Raw genomic sequence first — 18,070 nt, 5'->3', positions numbered from 1 at the left:
TGCTATTTTTCAAGGACCGGTTCCAACATTTGAAGACACGACAAGAACCGGTAGGAACCAGGAACCGGTAGAACCGGACCGATAGAACCGCAGGGCCGGTTCGGTTCTTGATTTTGGCCGAAGCCGGTTCCCGGTTCCGGTCCGGTTCGGGCCGATTCCGGCCGGTTCGGTCCTTTTGCTCATCCCTACCCCTAGTAGACAGCGAGTGTTCGCCGAAGGACTAAAAGTGAGAGGAAACTATGTTTTCAGGAAAAATAAATTCAACAACAAACAATAAGGACTAAAGTAGTAATTTAGCAAATGTTTTGTTGACAAGCTCTCGTTGCAGAGGACCGAAACCGGGATCCTAGGGCTGGGGACAATCAGTCTACATTACTTGAGTCGGTTCATACTGCTTCCCAAGGAAACCAGCAGCATATCCCCGATTCTTCTTTAACCATAGAAATCAGCCAAAACGTAGTCGGAATCAGAAGATGAAGGAGGAGGAGAGTATCGAGTCTCGCGTGCAGCAAGCTATGCACTCTCGCGTTCAACATTTCAGAGACCTAGCCGAGTATGTCCCCCTCTTTCCTCTTTCTTATTGCGCATGTTATGTGGGTGTCGCCCGTCTCCTAAATGCTCTTTTGCCTGTCTCCTTCTCCATGACTTGCGTTTTAGCGTGTGTGATTGGGCTAATTTAGTGGAAGAAATGACGACTGAACAAGTAGCTATGAGGTCTAAATCATGTCCTTCAAGGGGACAAATATGTTGTTTCTGTTAGCACTTAGGTCTTGCTATTTCTTTTACGCATTTCAGTAATTCAGTATTCATGTTTGCTTTCAACAAGTAGCGACTCTGTACTTTTGTGCTGTTTCATGACTTGACTTCATAGTTTTAATATTAAGAACATTAAAAGAAGATGTTGCAGTGCAATGGTAACAAAGTCACATGCTAGAGTTTGGTACATGTTCTTCGTCAAAATTGATGGGAAATAAGTTGTCCTTCTAGGGTTATGTGGCAGATACACGTCTTCTGTTTGAAAAAGCTGTATGTTTGATGAGAAACCCTTTTCAGTGGTGATTGCTTTAGCCGTTGTACACTTAATCTTCCTCCCTATACTGGCATCATAATAATGGAGGTTTATCTAATGAATTTCGTGATTAATTGGAGCATGGGAGTAATTAGTGTCATACAATTAGGGGTGTGCTAAAACCGGGAAACCAAATAATTGATTTTTTGGTTTAAAAACCAATTCCTTTTGTGAAGAATTAGGCGGCGTTAGGAATGGAGTAACCAAGTCTTTTGACAACAAGTGAAAGCTTGTAATGTTTTCTTTTAGAAAATACACCAAAGTCTATCGTAAACAATCACTAATAAAGAGGATGAAATATTTACCTTTACAACTAGAGGGTGGAGTAATGTGTCTATATAAATCTACATGAAATTATGAATAAATTGTAAAGGCTCCTTACATTATGATGTTGCTTTATTAGGAAAAATATCCCTGACATGCTTCCCAACTCCATAAGATTGGACTTCATTCTCTTTATTAACATGTATGCGGGCTCCTTTTTCTTTTCATTGTTCTCGCCCTCAAAAAGCACAACCAGCTAGTCTTGTTGTGTACAAAGCTCTTGTATCTTTCTTTGAATACAGTGCTTGCTTCAATGGTTATTCCCCTCTCCTCTTCAATTTCTTTATCAATTAGGCTTCTAAAGAACCCATGAGTTGATCACTGGCCATAAAGTTTCTATTTTCTATGGCCACTATGATATAATCAAACCCTTGTGCCAAAAAGCGAGTAGTCTATTTTTTATTACCCTTGTGAATGTCAAGCTTTCTCCTTTTCTAATCAACTTATTCGGAATTCCCCAAAATCTAGTGAAAGAAATCAGAAATGGATTCCAATTCTTCCATTTGCCTCAAGTGTAGCATGGTTTGTGGATGGTATAGTTGCAAAAATGGTCAAGGGTTTGAGTCTTAGCAGAGTGCCAGAGACACAGTGTGGGAGTTTCAATTTCAATTGCATCATTAAGAGTTGATAGATAGGCATGAGAGCATGTTGGCCCCTTTCTAACAAGTTTTATAAACAAAGACACAGGAAAAAAAACATAGGATTTTGAGTCAGATGCATGAATCTTTTGATAGATATTGACTTCACAAAAGCAAAAAGGATTGCATGTAGACATTCAGCGATCTCTTGAATGAGTTCTTGATTTTGAGTTGCTTATACATAAAATAAAAAAACCTAAAGGAAAATTCTGCATGGGTTACAGCCTTGAGTTTTTTTGTTTGTTATTTGTCTTGTATAAAATGATAAGTTCTGATAACCATGAAATGTCTCTAACATATATGTTTTCTTTTTCCCTTTCTTGAGACAGCTCTTTAACTTTTGAGGGAGTTCGAAGATTGTTGGAGAAAGATCTGGCTTTAGATACATATGCATTGGATAAACATAAGAAATATGTTAAACAATTGTTGGAGAAGGTACCTACCTCTTCTTATAATTATTTTGTAATATTCACTTTGGGTAGGAATAAATTATAAATATGATAACTTATTCCAAGTATTCTCTGTGTTTGGACTTTTCCTATTTTCTTAATGTGAAATATGGTACTTCATCCATAGTGTGAAGATACATATTGTTGATTTAATATGGTATTTTAGAGATGTTTTAGGTTTTCATAGTGTGATTTGCTTTTTACTGGTAGTTATTGAGTGAAACAGAAGATGAGGACAATGTTTCCAAACAAATTAAATCAGAGAAGGTTAAAAAGGAAGAGGAAGAGGAAGAGGAAGTGGAAGAGCAACCCAAAGAGCAAAAAGTAACAGGTGATGATGAAGATAAAGTTGACGACTCCCCTGTAATGGGCCTCTTATCAGGAAACAAATCAGCCAAATCTGAAAAACCTAAAACTCAGGACAAAATACCCACTGAAGACATGATAAAGAAGGCCATTTGGAAAAAGGCAACATATTTTCGATCTAAATCCGAGTATGTAACTTATATACCAAATTATTTCATTTTATATTTTTCTTTGTGGTTTCATTTCCAATGTGGATTGGGCTCTTTGTAGGCCCATATATTATATGCAGTGTGGGCGACTCAAGGGTTGCTGAAAGTTTTAACCTTTTTGCAAATCATTAACTGACATCTGACATGATTTCTGTTAAGACTTTTTGTTTTGTTTTGGTAATTTTACAGATTCATAGTAATTATTTTTTTCAGGGAACTTACTGTGGCGAGTGTACGTCGGCTTATAGAGGAAGATCTTGAAGTAGAAAAATTCTCTCTTGACCCTTTTAAGAAACTAATAAGTAAACAATTAGATGAGGTTTTGAATTCTCAAAATCACACACCAAATAAATCAGATGATGCTGATTCTTCACATAGTGAAAGTGAAGAGAAAGAAGTTGAAGTAAAACCAAAAAAGAAATCGGCCCCAAAAACAAAACCCCAAAAATCTGAAGCACCCAAGAAACGTAAAAAACCTGTTCAAGAAACCGAGCAACCCAAGAAAAAAAAGATTAAAAATGCTGAAGAAACATCTGTTAAGAAGAAAAATGTAAAAGATGCTGACGAGGATTCTTCGGGTGAAAAATCCGAATCCTCTGCTGAAAAAACTGAAAAAGTCGGTATCTCATTTTGTTTGTTATAAATATTTTGATTAATTTTTTCCATATATGTTAAATTGAAATCTTATTAATAACAGAAGGAAGTGGTGGCACCTGTTTATGGAAAGAAAGTGGAGCGACTCAAATCGATTATTAAAGCTTGTGGGATGATGTAATTTTATTTCCTCTTTTAGACATATTAAACAAGATAATTGCATGTTTATGAGTTTTCTTTCTAACTTTTAAACTTTTTTTTCATTGACAGTGTTGCCCCTACAGTATACCGGAAAGCCAAGCAAGCTCCTGAGGAGCAACGTGAGGCGATCTTAGTAAAGGAACTGAAAGAGATTCTCTCAAAAGAAGGGTTATCTTCAAACCCTAGTGAAAAAGGTTTGTATTAATTATTTAAGGTTTCTAGGGCTTATTTTTTATGATGAGGACAAAGAGGGCATTTATGTCTTTTTCACTGACAAGATCACAAGAGATTGAGAGAGGAAGTCCTTGTCCCACCTGTTATGTTTTGTCTTGTTCTGTGTTAAACGGATTGGGGCCTTAATGGGCCTACTGACATGATGTATGTTGATGGAATATTAATGAATGAGAATACAATTATTTATTTGATTAGAAATCAAAGAAGTGAAACGGAGAAAAGAAAAGGCGAAAGAGCTGGAAGGAATTGACACAAGCAACATTGTTGTGGGGTCACGCAGAAGGTCAACATTCAATTTTGTGGCCCCACCAAAACCTAAAGTAGCTATCGAGAGCGATGACGATGAATCATCAGAAGACTCTGATGATGATTCAGAGGACTCTGATAATGAAGATGCTGATGGCGATGATCAGGAAGAAGGTGATGACAAAGATGGCGATGATAAAAATGATGATGAGGAAGGTGGTGATGATGACAAGGATGATAAAAACGATGATGATCAGGGAGGTGATGGTGATGATGATGATGATGGTAAAAATGATGATGAGGATAATAAGGTGGATGAGAGTAAGAGTGAAGAGGTAACAGGGAATGATGAGATGGTTTAATATGAAATCATCAATCATTATGATGTTACAACATTTATAAGCCGTTGCATTGCAGTAGCTTTTTTTAATTTTTTCTAGAATCCTCATGTTTTTTTTTAGACCGGTTAACTTTTATAAGTATTTAGAAGGACTAAGACCCATGTATTATTTATTAAGGTGGCTGCCTATATATTTAAGACTAATAATTACTGGTAAGTGATTCCATACCTGATTTACATCTTCAATAATTGGGTTTTGTGATGTCTGATTTGAAATCATAGAATCAAATAGCTAGAATAGTCAATTAAATATTATTTTGGGACATTTAAACGATATGAGCTTCTTGGGGTCCCATCTTTAGACATTCCTGTCGGTACTAAATACTAATGGCTTGTTTCAATGTTCACAATAAAGTAATATTTTGTGTATGACTGTTGAAGTCATTCAACATTGTTTAATATTTGACCTATATCTTTTAATAACTTAACAGCTTTCCAAAAAATGCCCTAATATTTTGTTATATTTTTAAATTTTTGTCTTAAATCTTCTTTATTATAATACCTTATAAATTATATAAAAAAGACAAATTTAGCTTAATCTTCTAAACCCTTTTAAAAAATGATCCATATAGCAATCGAAATCGTAAATGAACCTACATGGTATACGATTTTATTATTTGGATTGTTATTTTGGGTTAAACCTGCAATTTCATCAAAACTATATAATATTTTTATTCTTCAAAATTTTCAGTTTTGGGATGTTGAAATCGCAAATGGCATTTTCCCGATATTTTCTCTCGTCAATCTTATGTATTTATTCTCAAATGAGATTATATAAGTATCTGATGCATAAGATTATATAAAAAAAAAAAGACAAATTTAGGTTAAATTTATCCTTTTCTTTTAATTATATCATTAAATTTGTCTTAAATCTTCTTTATTATAATACCTTATAAATTATATAAAAAAGACAAATTTAGCTTAATCTTCTAAACCCTTTTCAAAAAATGACCCATTAATCGCAAATGAACCTACATGGTATACGATTTCATCATTTGGATCGTTATTTTGGGTTAAACCTGCAATTTCATCAAAACTATATAATATTTTTTATTCTTCAAAATTTTCAGTTTTGGGATGTTGAAATCGCAAATGGTATCTTCCCGATATTTTCTCTCGTCAATCTTATGTATTTTATTCTCAAATGAGATTATATAAGTGTTTGATGCATAAGGTTATTCATTAAACACTTATATATGGACTCATGGGCTTTGCTTACAACGAAATCGCACACCATTAAGTGCCACATGTTACTTTTGTGGCTATTTGGATAATTTCTTAATTTTATGACTATTTTTTAAAAGTAACTATTTGATTAGGTTAAATTTGTCCTTTTCTTTTAATCATATCATTAAGCAATCAAAGTAAATCAATTGTTTGTATATAACTAATTCAATTTAAACTTAAAATACATGAAAATGTGGTTGGTTAGTATCAAATTTAAATATAATATCTCAAGTACTTCGTAAAACATAAATAGATTTAGACAAAATTACGATCATTGGTTGTGTTTTTTGAACACTTTTGTAACGTCCCAAAAAATAAGATTAAAATTTTTAGTTTTTAAATTAATAAAACCATTATCCAGAACATCATGAAAACCATAGTAAATCAATGTGTATCAATAAATATCCCAGTACATCAGAGTAATATAAAATACGGAATAATGTGGTGTGCGCACTACAATCATCACAGACTCTTTCCCTTCGAATCATAAGTAACTGAAACATAAACAGAAAACCATAAGCACAAATTTTAATAAGTTCCCTAAAATACCACATACCATACATGTCAAACATATAATAGGCCCGTGCGGCATCGAACTCTGTTCGGAACATATTTGTCAGTCATTAGGCCTCGTTTGGCATCGGACTCCGTCCGATATACATACAAACATATAAACACATGCCAAAATCAAAAAAAATAAATAGCAAATAATATAATCATCAGACCCTGCACGACATCGATCCCCGTCCGGTATACATATAAACACATAACATATGCAAGAGTTACTCAGACAACCCGCATCCTAAACATAATAAACCATGGGCCAACATTGGTGCCTTTAACCCACTAAACACAATAAGGAAACTTACCTCAAGCTGTTGAGTCTCTCAGATAAAGTCTTAATCTACTGATCTGGGAAATCACCGTGGTAACATCATCAATAATACCCAATTAATAATTGGGTCTTAATCCAGAATCAAGAGTCTAGATCACTTGTCCAACATCCAGTGTAAATTACAATTTTACCCTTTTTCCTACTTGGCCCAACCCATTTTCTCCCTAAAGACCCGATTTCCTAAATAGCACCTAAAGCCCAATATGGCCTAATCTAAGAAAGCCCAAAGTCTAAAAATTATTCATAAGAGTTAAGAGGCCAAGCCCAAACATAACCCAAAGACCCAAGCCTACAACTCCTTCAGCGCAGCCTAACGTGCTCGTACGCCCCACGTACGCGATCGATTCGGAAATGGGCTCGCAGCCAGTACACTCAGCATACCTAGGAGTACACCCCATGTACTAGGTTGGTCCCAAACCTTTGGCCAAATGACTTAATCACTTCAGAACTTATCATCCAATCCACAAAGTATCATAATATTAAGGTCCTAACCCATAAAGTTGAAGGATTTAAGCCTTTGCATCGCTAAAAACACTCCAAGGCCTAATTCTAGCATCTTAGCTCCAAAAAATGAGACATCAACTTTGCATGATTGCACAAAACCCATCAATGTGACATTTTTATGCATTAGGGACCTCTAAAACGTCCAGATCTAGAGACTAAGCTCATGGGGTAACCTTTACTCACAAGAACAAACAAAAGGGACTAAAATAAGCCATGAATCACCCTAAACTAGATCTACACAAAGAGATGTCAAGCTAAGAACATTTTACCTTCAATAGCTTGCAAAAGAGGTGATAAATCTGGATCTCTAAGCTTCACTCTAAGTAATGAATCTTTAATGACCTTCTATATCTTCAAAATGCACAAGACAACACTAATATCCTTCACAAGAGCTCAAGAACACTAAAATGGTGGCTAAGAGTCGAGATTAGGGTTTAGGTGATATGGAGGCCGATAAGAGGTAAGGATCAAGTGACACAATGAGCTTATATAGGGGTAAAACCCCAAATACTAGGGTTTATAGTTGGACGGAGTACGTCCTGCATTCTCCCACGTACGCACAACGTACGTGGGTGCATCCGCGATCCATCGAAGAGACAGTATGCTCAGTGTACCTATAGGGTACGCCCCACGTACTGAGTTAGGGACCAAAATGAAAGGTTTTTGCAAAAAGGGTTAAGAGGAAACATACCAATACTTTCGAATGTTACAACTTTTGTTTCTTGTTGCATCAGTACTTGATAAACATCATAAGAGTATCACACTAGACTTATTGTCTACACTCAAATAAATAATACCAACATAAGAATTGTTATATCTATTATTAATTCGTATACCCCTTCAAATCCTTCACATACTAAATCAAAACGCCACAATAGGACCGAAGTTACTATTAAAAGTGGGTTACAAATACCCAAAAAAAAATTATTTGTGATTTTGTAGTGCTCAATACATTAATATTTAATTTTATTTTCCCATAACTAAGTCAAAGGTTCAAATAAAGTATGTCTAATAATTATAACAAAAAACAACAAATGCAATAAAAGACTCTTGTCCTTTTATGTTAAGAAAATTTACTTGGTAGGATAATTTCCTTTTTATTTTGTTTATATTTGGGTAACTTTTTTTGTATACATGAAGACAAAAAACTATTTGGAAGTGTTCACATATAACCATTGTGCGGTTGTAGTTGAAGTCGGTAGTTGGTTTTGTTCATATCTAGACAATTTCCTTTTTTTGTTCACATTCGATCATCCAACTTGTTAAAGTTGTTCACATAATAACATTGTTTTAGAAATTTAAGTCGGAAGTCGGAGTCGATTGCAGTCTACACAAACATTTTGTGAGGTTGGGAGCTTCTCACACAAATCAAATACTTGTATATTTATTTTCTTTTGTATGGCCGAATTATGTTAGTAAATTGATTAGAGTTCATTTTTAATCTTCTTATCGAATACACTTAACTTGTCGTCATCATCAAGGTAAAATGTTAACATGGTCTAAGTATACTAAAGTATTTCCCCTAAATACACCTTAAGGGTCTAAGTATACTAAAATACACAAAGATATTTCCCTTAAAAACATTAACTCACTAGGTCCTATGCTTATCCAATCAAAACTTTAAAGGTACACTAACATACTTTAGATGATTGAAGGTACTTCCCCTAAATACACCTTAAGGATCTAAATATACTAAGGTGTTTCCTTTCAAACCACAAACTTACTAGGTCCTATACTTTCACAGTTGGAACTTTAAAGATGCACTAATATACTTTAAATGACTGATTTATATGCTACTATGTTGCTAGCTCGTTGATTGTATTTGACTATTTTCTTACTTGATATATATTAAAACTTTCTACATTTATATTAGTACATTAGGGGTAATAATTTGTGACAATTTACAAAAGAATGTGATAAATGGTTTGAGGTAACAAGAATGTATCGAATGTTCCTGCCTTTGACTACTGATTTCTGAAACAATAGTATTATGTGAAGAACTTTAACAAGTTGGATGGTTAAATATGAACAAAAAAGGAAATTGCCTAGCTGTGAACCAAACAATAATTCATTACCCTCCTAGGTAATTATCTTCACTACATGTACGACACGTAGCCCTTCAGCCGGTCATAATGATTATATGTTATTTAGGAAAAAACTACTTGATATGGTACCGTCCTTTTTGTGTTTAGATAACCGAATTCTGATGGTCGAATTCGACATAGATGTCTGACCAAGATATCTTTTTATTACAATAAACAGTATAATGGTACAAGAAGTATCAATGCAATCCCTTAAAATCAATGACAAAGATGAAATCCAGTACTTGATAAATAATAAATCCTTATGTACATAGTGTCCTCGATATAAACAATATTATCCAAGATACATTTACCATCATCACACACACTCTCTCTCTCTCTCTCTCTTATACATTGTCATTTTATTCTTTTAATACATAATTCCTTTATTCTAATTTAGGCATCGGAAAATATTACCGAGAACATCCTAGTAATACTCTTGACCCTCTTTATACATCCATATTAGGTTTCGAAACGAGGATACACCAAGATCAAGCCTCGTAAAGCAAACACAAAGCTCATGAGTATCATCGTCACAAATCTCATAATCCTTCACCAAAATGCGTATAGCTTAGTGGTATCAAGTACAGTGGAAAGACGCCCCTCCACAAGAGGTTGAGGGTTAAAGGCCATTGTAGATAAAGAGTAGATTTAAAAATAAGATTAATGGATGTGTTTGTTAGCCGTTCTAAAAAAACCTCATATAATCATTCATTTATCGTTATGATTTCGATCGTTAGATACGTTAACATACTACCTGGCAATTCGTGTATCCGTCATAGAGAAATAAGCTTTATCTTCCTTTTCAAGATGTATTCATATCGTGTGTAGAGAAATAAACTTTATCTTCCTTTCCTGATGTATTCATATTGTGTATTAATGTTGTGTCATGTCATTCATAGATTTGTGTATTTGTGCCTCAAGTTTTTTTAAATTTCACACTTAAAACCTTCCAATTGTTCTACAATTCCCTCGTATTGTTCTTTTGTCTATCCGATTGAATATTGAAAAGAGAGCAAATTACAAAAATTTAAGCCTGTGGATTACAAGGATTGACAAAAAAAAAAAAAAAAACCCAAAGGTTTGTGGTTCGAAAGCCAAGAATTTTTGTTTATGTGTTTTAATGTGTTTTTCGGGTGAAGTACCAAATTTGTGTAAGAATCAATTGAACGATTTGTTGCATTCGTCGTTGATTTAAAGAAAATATGCGAAAATAAAGCTGATGTTGAGAGAGGGGTCAGTGGAGAAGGATGAAACGTCAAGAAGAGGAGGCATGATAAACATGAGGATTATTATTATTATGTGTTTTTCGGGTTAAGTACCGAATTTGTGTAAGAATCAATTGAACAATTGGTTGCATTCACCGTTGATTTAAAGAAAATATGTGGAAATAAGGCTGATGTTGAGAGAGGGTCAGAGGAGGAGATGAAACTTCAAGAAGAGGAGGTGTGATAAACATGAGGATTATTATTATTATTATTATTATTATTATTATTATTATTATTATTATTATTATTTCAATTTTGAAAAAATTAAATTAAATAATATATCTATGTGGACTCCAAAGGATCCGCATTTTTACGTGCTTGACTTGTAAATTTAATTAAGAATTTTTATTTGTTTGACTTGTAATTTTATATCATTAGCTATTTTTCTGATTTTATTAAAAGGTGGAAAAAAATATAGAAATTTTAAAAAGATAGATTGTAATATTAAAAATTAAAAAAAAAAAAAAAAAACCCTGCTAAAAACCTTCCAATGAAAAATAGTCAAAAATAGATTAAAAAATAATAAGATGAAGTGTATAAAAAAACCCTATCATAGCATTTGAGGGTGAAACCAGAAAACAAAGATTACATATGTTTTTAATATGTCATTCGTTAGTTTGATGACCTAAAATGAATGCATTAAAAAAATCATCAGATTAAATGAAATAAAAAAACAAATGTTGGTCAACTCTAAAAAAATATATAATAAGATTTTTTGCTCAAACATAATATTATAATATTTATTGTTTTGATCATTTTATAATTGTTTTTTTTACATAACTGTAAGAGGATATGTAGGAGTGGTTTCTCACATATTCTTATTTGAACGAACTCATTATTTTAACAGAAAGTGTAGAATTTTCTAATCTAACCATTTCTTATTTCTTAAGACACCAAATAGACGTGTTGCGTTCATCACGCGTAAGAAATTTCAACAATCTCCTGAGTCCTGAGTCCTGCCTCACCTTCATTATGTGTGTGTAGATTGTAATAAAACCAATTTCAAAATTACAGCTGTGTGAACGTACATTGATATGCAGAAAATATTCACCTATTTCGTGATTGTTTGGCGATAGTTTTTGTACGTGAAGGTACGACGGCTTAGATGACGATGATACGAGAACCAGGGCCAGGGTTTCGCGGTGGTGCTGGTGGTTGATTGTATACCATGGGCTGCGGAAGTTCTAAAGTCGACGATTTACCATTGGTGAAACGTTGCAGAGCTAGAAAGGAAATGATCAAGTCTGCAATGGACTATCGGTATGATTTGTCTTCTTCACATATAGCTTATTTTCGCTCTCTTAATGACATCGGCTATGCACTGTCTCGATTTGTTGATGAAGAGCTTGTAGTCTCCTCATCCTCTGCGTCTTCCCCTGCACTCACATTGCCATCTGATGAAGGTAGTAAGACCAACAGTTCCATTTCACATATTCATTCCATTGATCGTAACAACGACTCACATCTCCAACTATCTTCTGATTCTGAATCGGATTTACATTCCTCTTCCGGTGGTCATATTCATATCCACGATGGTGATGATGACGATGATGATGATAGTGTTCCAGGAAACCATAGCAAATCGTCATTATCATCGTTTTATCCAGACTACAATCACAATCACAATCAAACCAATTGGAATGACGTTGATCCTTATCGAAGAAACTTAGCGCCATCACCACATCAATTTCCTAATGGTCCTTCGTATGAATCAGCTTGGGGCCCATACGGAGGGATTTTTTATTCTTACAGTGGGAATTCAAATATGTATTATATGAAAAAATCAGCCCCAGCTATGAATACTGTTGTTCATAAGGAAGAAAGGCGGTTTCAATCAGATTATAATTCTAATGTGTACGCGAATGGAGATTTTTCTGGATTTACCAAACACAATCCCACCGAAGCTCCTTCACCTCCTCCTCCACCTAAAGTTTCTGATTGGGATTTTCTTAACTTCTTTGAAGGCTACGAAAATGGGTACCCGAGTTATGGATATGGGTATGGGTATAGTAGTCCAGATACAAGTGAAGTGAGAGAACGAGAGGGAATTCCTGACTTGGAAGAAGAAACAGAAAATGAGTCTCACAGTGAAGAAGTTAAGTTGGATACAACAAGGAACAAAAGAGAAGACACAACAAGGTTTGTTCCAAAAGAAAATATTCAAGTTAATTCATCTCAAAGTAGTGGGGGAAGTTCTAAGAGAGTGCCAATGCCATCAAGAAACAGTGAAGGCACTTCAGATTCAGTACCCTCACACTCCATAGATATTGAAGTAGATACGAGTATCCGTAGTACTGTTTCAGAAAGTGCGGGTGAGAAAAAAGAGGTGAGTGTTGATGCAGATGAAGAGGTTGAATCATCAAGATTGAGTAGTTTAAAAAGATTATCTCCTCATGGTTCTTTGGGTCTTGAAGAGGTATTCAATGAAATCAAGAATGAATTTAACATTGCTTTTGGTTATGGGAAGGAGGTTGACATGTTGCTTGAATCAGGGAAGGTTCCTTATCACCCCAAGTTTGCACTTCTTAAAGGTAAAGAAAAATTGATCTCTGTTGCCTTCAATATTTTCTCACTATTTAATATGATTGATAAATGCTAGTATATGATTGTCACTCTGCAGTGGCTTTATCTATGATTATGTATCCTTTCTCATCCTCACTCAATACAAAACAATCACAACTCTCACGTTCTCAAACAACCAAATTAGCAAGATCTTATCATCTTGATGCAGTTGCATCCATTAGTCTTTCTTCTACCTTGGAGAAGCTTTATACATGGGAGAAGAAATTATACAAGCAAGTTAAGGTAATTAGTAATAATATATCCTTAAGGCCTTCAGTTTTCTTTTTAATGTTCATGCTCAAGTGGTGAAATTATTCCTCAGTGTAGAACTGTACTTCCATTTGTTTTATAGTAATCTCAAAATGATACTTCAGGTAATTGCACTGATTTTAGGATGAAGAACGGCTAAGGCTGAAATATGATAAAATGTCGAAGAAGCTGAAAGATTTGGATGCACGTGGAGCTGAATATACTAAAATTGATGCTGTACGCGCTTCTGTAAGAAGAACAATGACTAAACTTGATGTATGCATCAAAAGTATTGATGCTGTATCTAGCAAGATACAGAAGGTGAGAGATGAAGAATTGCAGCCACAACTCAGTGAGTTAATATATGGGTACGAAGTTCTTCTAGTTAATTACAACATCAACTAATTGTTAATTGCGGAATTGCATCAAGTAATTCTCATCCATATCATATGCACAGATTCGTAAGGATGTGGAAATTGATCGTCAAATGTCACCTGAAGCAATTTCAGGTCGTCAGTTCAAGCAAAACCTGGAATCTAAAGGCAAACATGAGTTCCCGAAGTGATAATGCGACAGTTGAGCTCATAATCGTCGTTCTCAGTTGGTGCAAACATTTTGAGGATTGGATTAACGCTCAGAAATCCTTCGCTAATTCATTAAACGCGTGGCTTCAGGAATGCATCGATCATGAATCGGAAGTAACAATCGACGGAAATATCCCGTTTTCACCTGGTCGTATCGGAGCTCCTCCAATTTTCATGATATGCAACGATTGGCACAACGGAGTAAAACGTGTTTCAGAAGAACACGTCTCGACGGCGATACGTGTTTTTGCTTCGAATTTGAGGAAGCTGTTGGAGACACGAGAAGACGAGTTGAATCAACGGCTCAAAACCGAGCAACTTGCGAAGGATTTCTCGGAAAAACGTCAGAACCTTCGAATCGATGCGTTGGAAAGGGGATTTTTGGAGGCGGATGATCGGAAAATGGAGTTGCAATTGCTGAGAAAGAAGACGGAAGAAGCACGGAGGAGACATAAGGAAGCGGTGAAATTAGTTCATGATGCTGCTTCCAGCTGTTTAAAAGGAGGTTTGATTCCAGTTTTCAAGGCTTTACAGGACTTTAGTTGTGATGCATTAAAAGCTCATGAGCAGATCAGATTAAAATAGTTTTTTCTAATAGTTTTTAGGTATATAAAGAGGTTTTTTAGGGTAAATATGTTAATAGCTAGTTCATCTGAAAATTTATAATATTTGGTAGAAATAGAAGCCATATATATATAGCTGTCTAGATTAAGTGCTTAACCCATTAAACAATTAAATGAAAGAAAATAGCCCCTTACATATCCTGAATGAAAAAGACCATCCGGATATTTGTTTGAATTTATTCATTACTTTGGACATAGTTGTGAATGAAAAATTCTATAATCAAATTCATGTATCCTGATACCCAATAATGGAAATTGGTTCAGAATATGCAATAATGACGTTGAACAATGATATGCCGATTATGACAGATTCTAATCCAGATTTTCAGTCTTCACTCTTCAACGCCTGAAATCAGTTTTCTTGCATTGTCAGCAATCTTCATAACATGTTCGTCCTTGCATCCTGTAAAAAAGACAAATTAACCTTTAAAAAGATTTACATATATCATCAAGCAACTCAACAGTCAACAGGTTTTTACCCATCTGTAACAATGTCTTCTCAAGGTTGAAAAGGTAGTCTCTGTTGGGTCCAGAGGGTCCTTCTGCAAGGACAATTTGCCTGCAATATCAAACATAATTGATAGTCAAAATAAGAGACAGATGATTACATAGCAACATACTTTCATTTATATGTGTGTTATAGCATCCTACTTTACATTAACATTAAAAAAAAATGAGCAACTGAATTAAAAAAAAATGTCGATTCGTGTAGGATTGAAATTAAAAATATAAAAAAAAAAAAAAAAAAAAAAAGATTTAAAAGAGTACACAAACTTGGCAATCTCTTCAACTGTAGCAGGTCCCAAGTAATTTTTGTTGGATTTATCTGGAGATGCTATATATCTGGATAGTAAAAACAGCAGGTTATGATCTTACATTATGTCATGTCATGTCATGGGCATTGCTTTAAGGAACTTACACCATTACCCCAGTAACAGCGGGTGATGAAGCTGATGGTTCCTGAAATGCATAAATGACATGAGATTTTCGTTTCTTACTATAACAACATATGATATTTATATGAACATATCTACAAGTAAATAACTTACTGTGAAGAAATCAACATATGCCTTCTTGTCATATTGTTTTTCCCTCACTTCAAGATACTGAACAACAACAACATGGAATTGCAGATACAAAATCAATAACATTATCCCATAAATAAAAACAACACAACTGAAGACTAGAAACTATTAATACTTAGCAATACCGTTAATGCCACTTCTTCATCTTCCTTCCTCGACACCTTGTAGGCAACACCCCACTATAACCAGTTGGAAACTCATCAACAAAGAAACTAAATATTTTCAAGACGGTTGTGTATACTATGAAGATAATAACAACTATTAAGATGAGTTTTAGATCATTGACACACAGGTCATTGTGTTCATTATAAGATTAACTACACATGTTCATAGCTTCAAGCGATTAATTGTATGTTGAAGCCTCAATAATTTAGTTTTACAACGCTCATCCGGAAAACGGATTTTAAGTCCGAGTATGAAATTAGTTCAGTGAAAACAGTGGAAATGGAATTGAAGGGACTTACGCAAACCTCTCCCTGTGCAGGTTCCAAAGTAACAGTTCTTCCTGGAAATTCTGGCGTGCCTCTGTGGTCAGTACTTCCTGCCATAAATCATAATCACATTCACATCAATAAATGAAGGCGATAAGTTGAATTGAAAAAAGAAAAGGTCAAAATAGAAGGAGAGTGGGACCTTGATAGAAGACGCGACGATAATCTTTGATGAAACCAACAAGGCGATCATCGTAGTGAAACCCTGCTTTCCAGATCAATGAACCGTACCCGAATACCCACATCACCATTTTCACCCGATGCCCTGCCCCTGCTAGAACAAATTTGGGGGAAAAGTGCCTTTTTGTCCTCCATATCACATGTAAACCAACTACAACGTTTCTATCAAAACATCTAAGGAATAATGAGATTTTTCTAATAATTAATGTTATAAAAAGAGTAAATTACACGAATGGTCCCTATGGTTTGGGGTAATTTGCACGTTTGATCCCTAACTTATTTTTTTAATTCGGAAGGTCCTTCCTGTTTGTTTTTGTTACGTGTTTGGTCCCTTCTATTTGTTTTTATTATGCGCTTGGTTCCTGTCTTACATAAAAAAAACTATTATTTGATTAGGGAAAGATGATGAGATAGGTATGGTAAGGTGAATGGAGTGGAGTTGGGAGTGTGTTTATTTAAATAAATTAAAAAATGAAGGGCAAAATAGTCTTTTTAAGTAAGATAGGGACCAAGCGTGTAACAAAAACAAACAGTAGGGATCTTTCGAGTTAAAAAAATAAATTAGGGACCAAACGTGCAAATTACCCTAAACCATAGGGACCATTCGTGTAATTTACTCTTATAAAAATGTTATCATAGTTTATAAATAAGTCCTAAATTAAAATTTATTTACAAAAGAACATTAATTACTGACAATTTGCTCATTTTTTTTTTCGGTTTATCAGTTTTATTGCTAATCTAGTTTCATTAAAGTTTAATTATTTTACAATAATATATGAATAAGTCTCAAACTAAAATTAAATGATGATTTGACTATTTTCTTCTTGTAACATACATTTTACCGATTTCATTGTTGATCTGGACGTTTAATCATTAAATGAGTTGATGAGATGGATACGTTAAGTTATATATAATACTACATTTACCATAAAACTTGATATTCATCTTATCAGCTCATACAAATTATACGTACATGTCAGCAATGAAACCGATAAAATATGTGTTTCCGAGAAAAAAATGGTGGGAAGTGAGTTGATAAGATGAATATGTTGAGTTACATAAGATTAAATAGATAATTTGAAATTTCTTATAAACTTCAAAAATAACGAAATTGCTGATAGTTTATGTAATTATTGCAGTTTTCGTTGAATACATTTCATATTCCAAAAAATATACAATGCAACAGGATATCAAGTTTTATGGTAAATATAACATTATATAACCCAACATATACATATCATCAACCCGTTTAACGACTGGGTTGATGAGTTTTACATGTAATAATGCGGAAAATACCTTAAACTCTTAATGATACATGCAACCTAATTTGATCTATATCATAACTCTATTGAAGCAACATACTATTAAACAACAAAAGTCTAACCCTAATAGAAATCGAAATTCATAAGGATAATCACATACCTCTGATTTGTTATTGTAAACGAACCATTTGATCCAACTAGATCAATCCAATAGTCTCTTGAAAACTAGCTTCAATTTTGTGCAAACCTCTAATGGTACACACCCACAACACAAGAACCCTAGAAGATCTAGGAGAGGGGGGAGAAAAGCAAATTTTTGGATTTGGTCTATTAGAAAGCTTGGACGAAAATCCTCAAGTATTAGATCCTATTTATAGCTGATTAGGAAA

General features: G+C 34.2%; 3 protein-coding genes across 5 annotated transcripts; 2 read left to right on the top strand and 1 right to left on the bottom strand.

The window, feature by feature from the left end:
* Positions 1-326: 326 nt before the first annotated feature.
* Positions 327-4,827, top strand: LOC145045614 (DNA ligase). 2 transcript variants are annotated; one of them, XM_078994000.1, is made up of 7 exons: positions 327-553; positions 2,361-2,466; positions 2,691-2,974; positions 3,209-3,611; positions 3,696-3,766; positions 3,860-3,984; positions 4,220-4,827. In XM_078994000.1, the coding sequence occupies exons 1-7, from the start codon at positions 474-476 to the stop codon at positions 4,630-4,632; spliced, it is 1,482 nt and encodes a 493-aa protein (XP_078850126.1). In that variant the 5' UTR covers positions 327-473; the 3' UTR covers positions 4,633-4,827. The 2 variants fall into 2 exon arrangements, with proteins under 2 accessions (XP_078850126.1, XP_078850091.1); XM_078993965.1 differs by having other exon boundaries at positions 3,693-3,766.
* Positions 4,828-11,517: 6,690 nt separating this feature from the next.
* On the top strand, positions 11,518-14,674 carry LOC145045435 (uncharacterized). Its single transcript, XM_078993781.1, has 4 exons — positions 11,518-13,176; positions 13,266-13,450; positions 13,601-13,824; positions 13,914-14,674. The coding sequence occupies exons 1-4, from the start codon at positions 11,814-11,816 to the stop codon at positions 14,623-14,625; spliced, it is 2,484 nt and encodes an 827-aa protein (XP_078849907.1). The 5' UTR covers positions 11,518-11,813; the 3' UTR covers positions 14,626-14,674.
* Positions 14,675-14,777: 103 nt separating this feature from the next.
* Positions 14,778-16,570, bottom strand: LOC145045511 (ChaC-like family protein). Of its 2 annotated transcripts, none has more exons than XM_078993848.1 (8): positions 16,382-16,570; positions 16,213-16,289; positions 15,874-15,927; positions 15,713-15,769; positions 15,583-15,623; positions 15,432-15,506; positions 15,143-15,222; positions 14,778-15,066 (listed from the first exon to the last, which is right to left on the bottom strand). In XM_078993848.1, exons 1-8 carry the CDS (start codon positions 16,488-16,490, stop codon positions 14,996-14,998), a joined length of 564 nt encoding a protein of 187 aa, XP_078849974.1. In that variant the 5' UTR covers positions 16,491-16,570; the 3' UTR covers positions 14,778-14,995. The 2 variants fall into 2 exon arrangements, with proteins under 2 accessions (XP_078849974.1, XP_078850018.1); XM_078993892.1 differs by having other exon boundaries at positions 15,438-15,506; positions 16,382-16,567.
* Positions 16,571-18,070: the final 1,500 nt, after the last annotated feature.

Source organism: Lactuca saligna, chromosome 1 (genome assembly GCF_052625555.1).
Source record: "Lactuca saligna cultivar CGN05327 chromosome 1, ASM5262555v1, whole genome shotgun sequence".
NCBI classification, from domain to species: Eukaryota; Viridiplantae; Streptophyta; class Magnoliopsida; order Asterales; family Asteraceae; genus Lactuca; species Lactuca saligna.
The sequence above is the reverse complement of the archived record's forward strand: the minus strand, read 5'-3'. Positions and strand labels throughout refer to the sequence as shown.

What these genes read in the sequence shown, in the direction of transcription:
- LOC145045614 (XM_078993965.1), top strand. Translation starts at nt 474, where the DNA reads ATGAAGGAGGAGGAGAGTATCGAGTCTCGCGTGCAGCAAGCTATGCAC. An exon ending in TTAAACAATTGTTGGAGAAG is followed by an intron (nt 2,467 to 2,690) that starts GTACCTACCTCT and finishes TTTTACTGGTAG; the next exon opens with TTATTGAGTGAAACAGAAGA. An exon ending in TATTTTCGATCTAAATCCGA is followed by an intron (nt 2,975 to 3,208) that starts GTATGTAACTTA and finishes TATTTTTTTCAG; the next exon opens with GGAACTTACTGTGGCGAGTG.
- LOC145045435 (XM_078993781.1), top strand. Translation starts at nt 11,814, where the DNA reads ATGGGCTGCGGAAGTTCTAAAGTCGACGATTTACCATTGGTGAAACGT. An exon ending in AATTATACAAGCAAGTTAAG is followed by an intron (nt 13,451 to 13,600) that starts GTAATTAGTAAT and finishes CACTGATTTTAG; the next exon opens with GATGAAGAACGGCTAAGGCT. An exon ending in CTCAGTGAGTTAATATATGG is followed by an intron (nt 13,825 to 13,913) that starts GTACGAAGTTCT and finishes TCATATGCACAG; the next exon opens with ATTCGTAAGGATGTGGAAAT.
- LOC145045511 (XM_078993848.1), bottom strand. Translation starts at nt 16,490, where the DNA reads ATGGTGATGTGGGTATTCGGGTACGGTTCATTGATCTGGAAAGCAGGG. An exon ending in CATATGTTGATTTCTTCACA is followed by an intron (nt 15,624 to 15,712) that starts GTAAGTTATTTA and finishes TATGCATTTCAG; the next exon opens with GAACCATCAGCTTCATCACC. An exon ending in GAAGACATTGTTACAGATGG is followed by an intron (nt 15,067 to 15,142) that starts GTAAAAACCTGT and finishes TCTTTTTTACAG; the next exon opens with GATGCAAGGACGAACATGTT.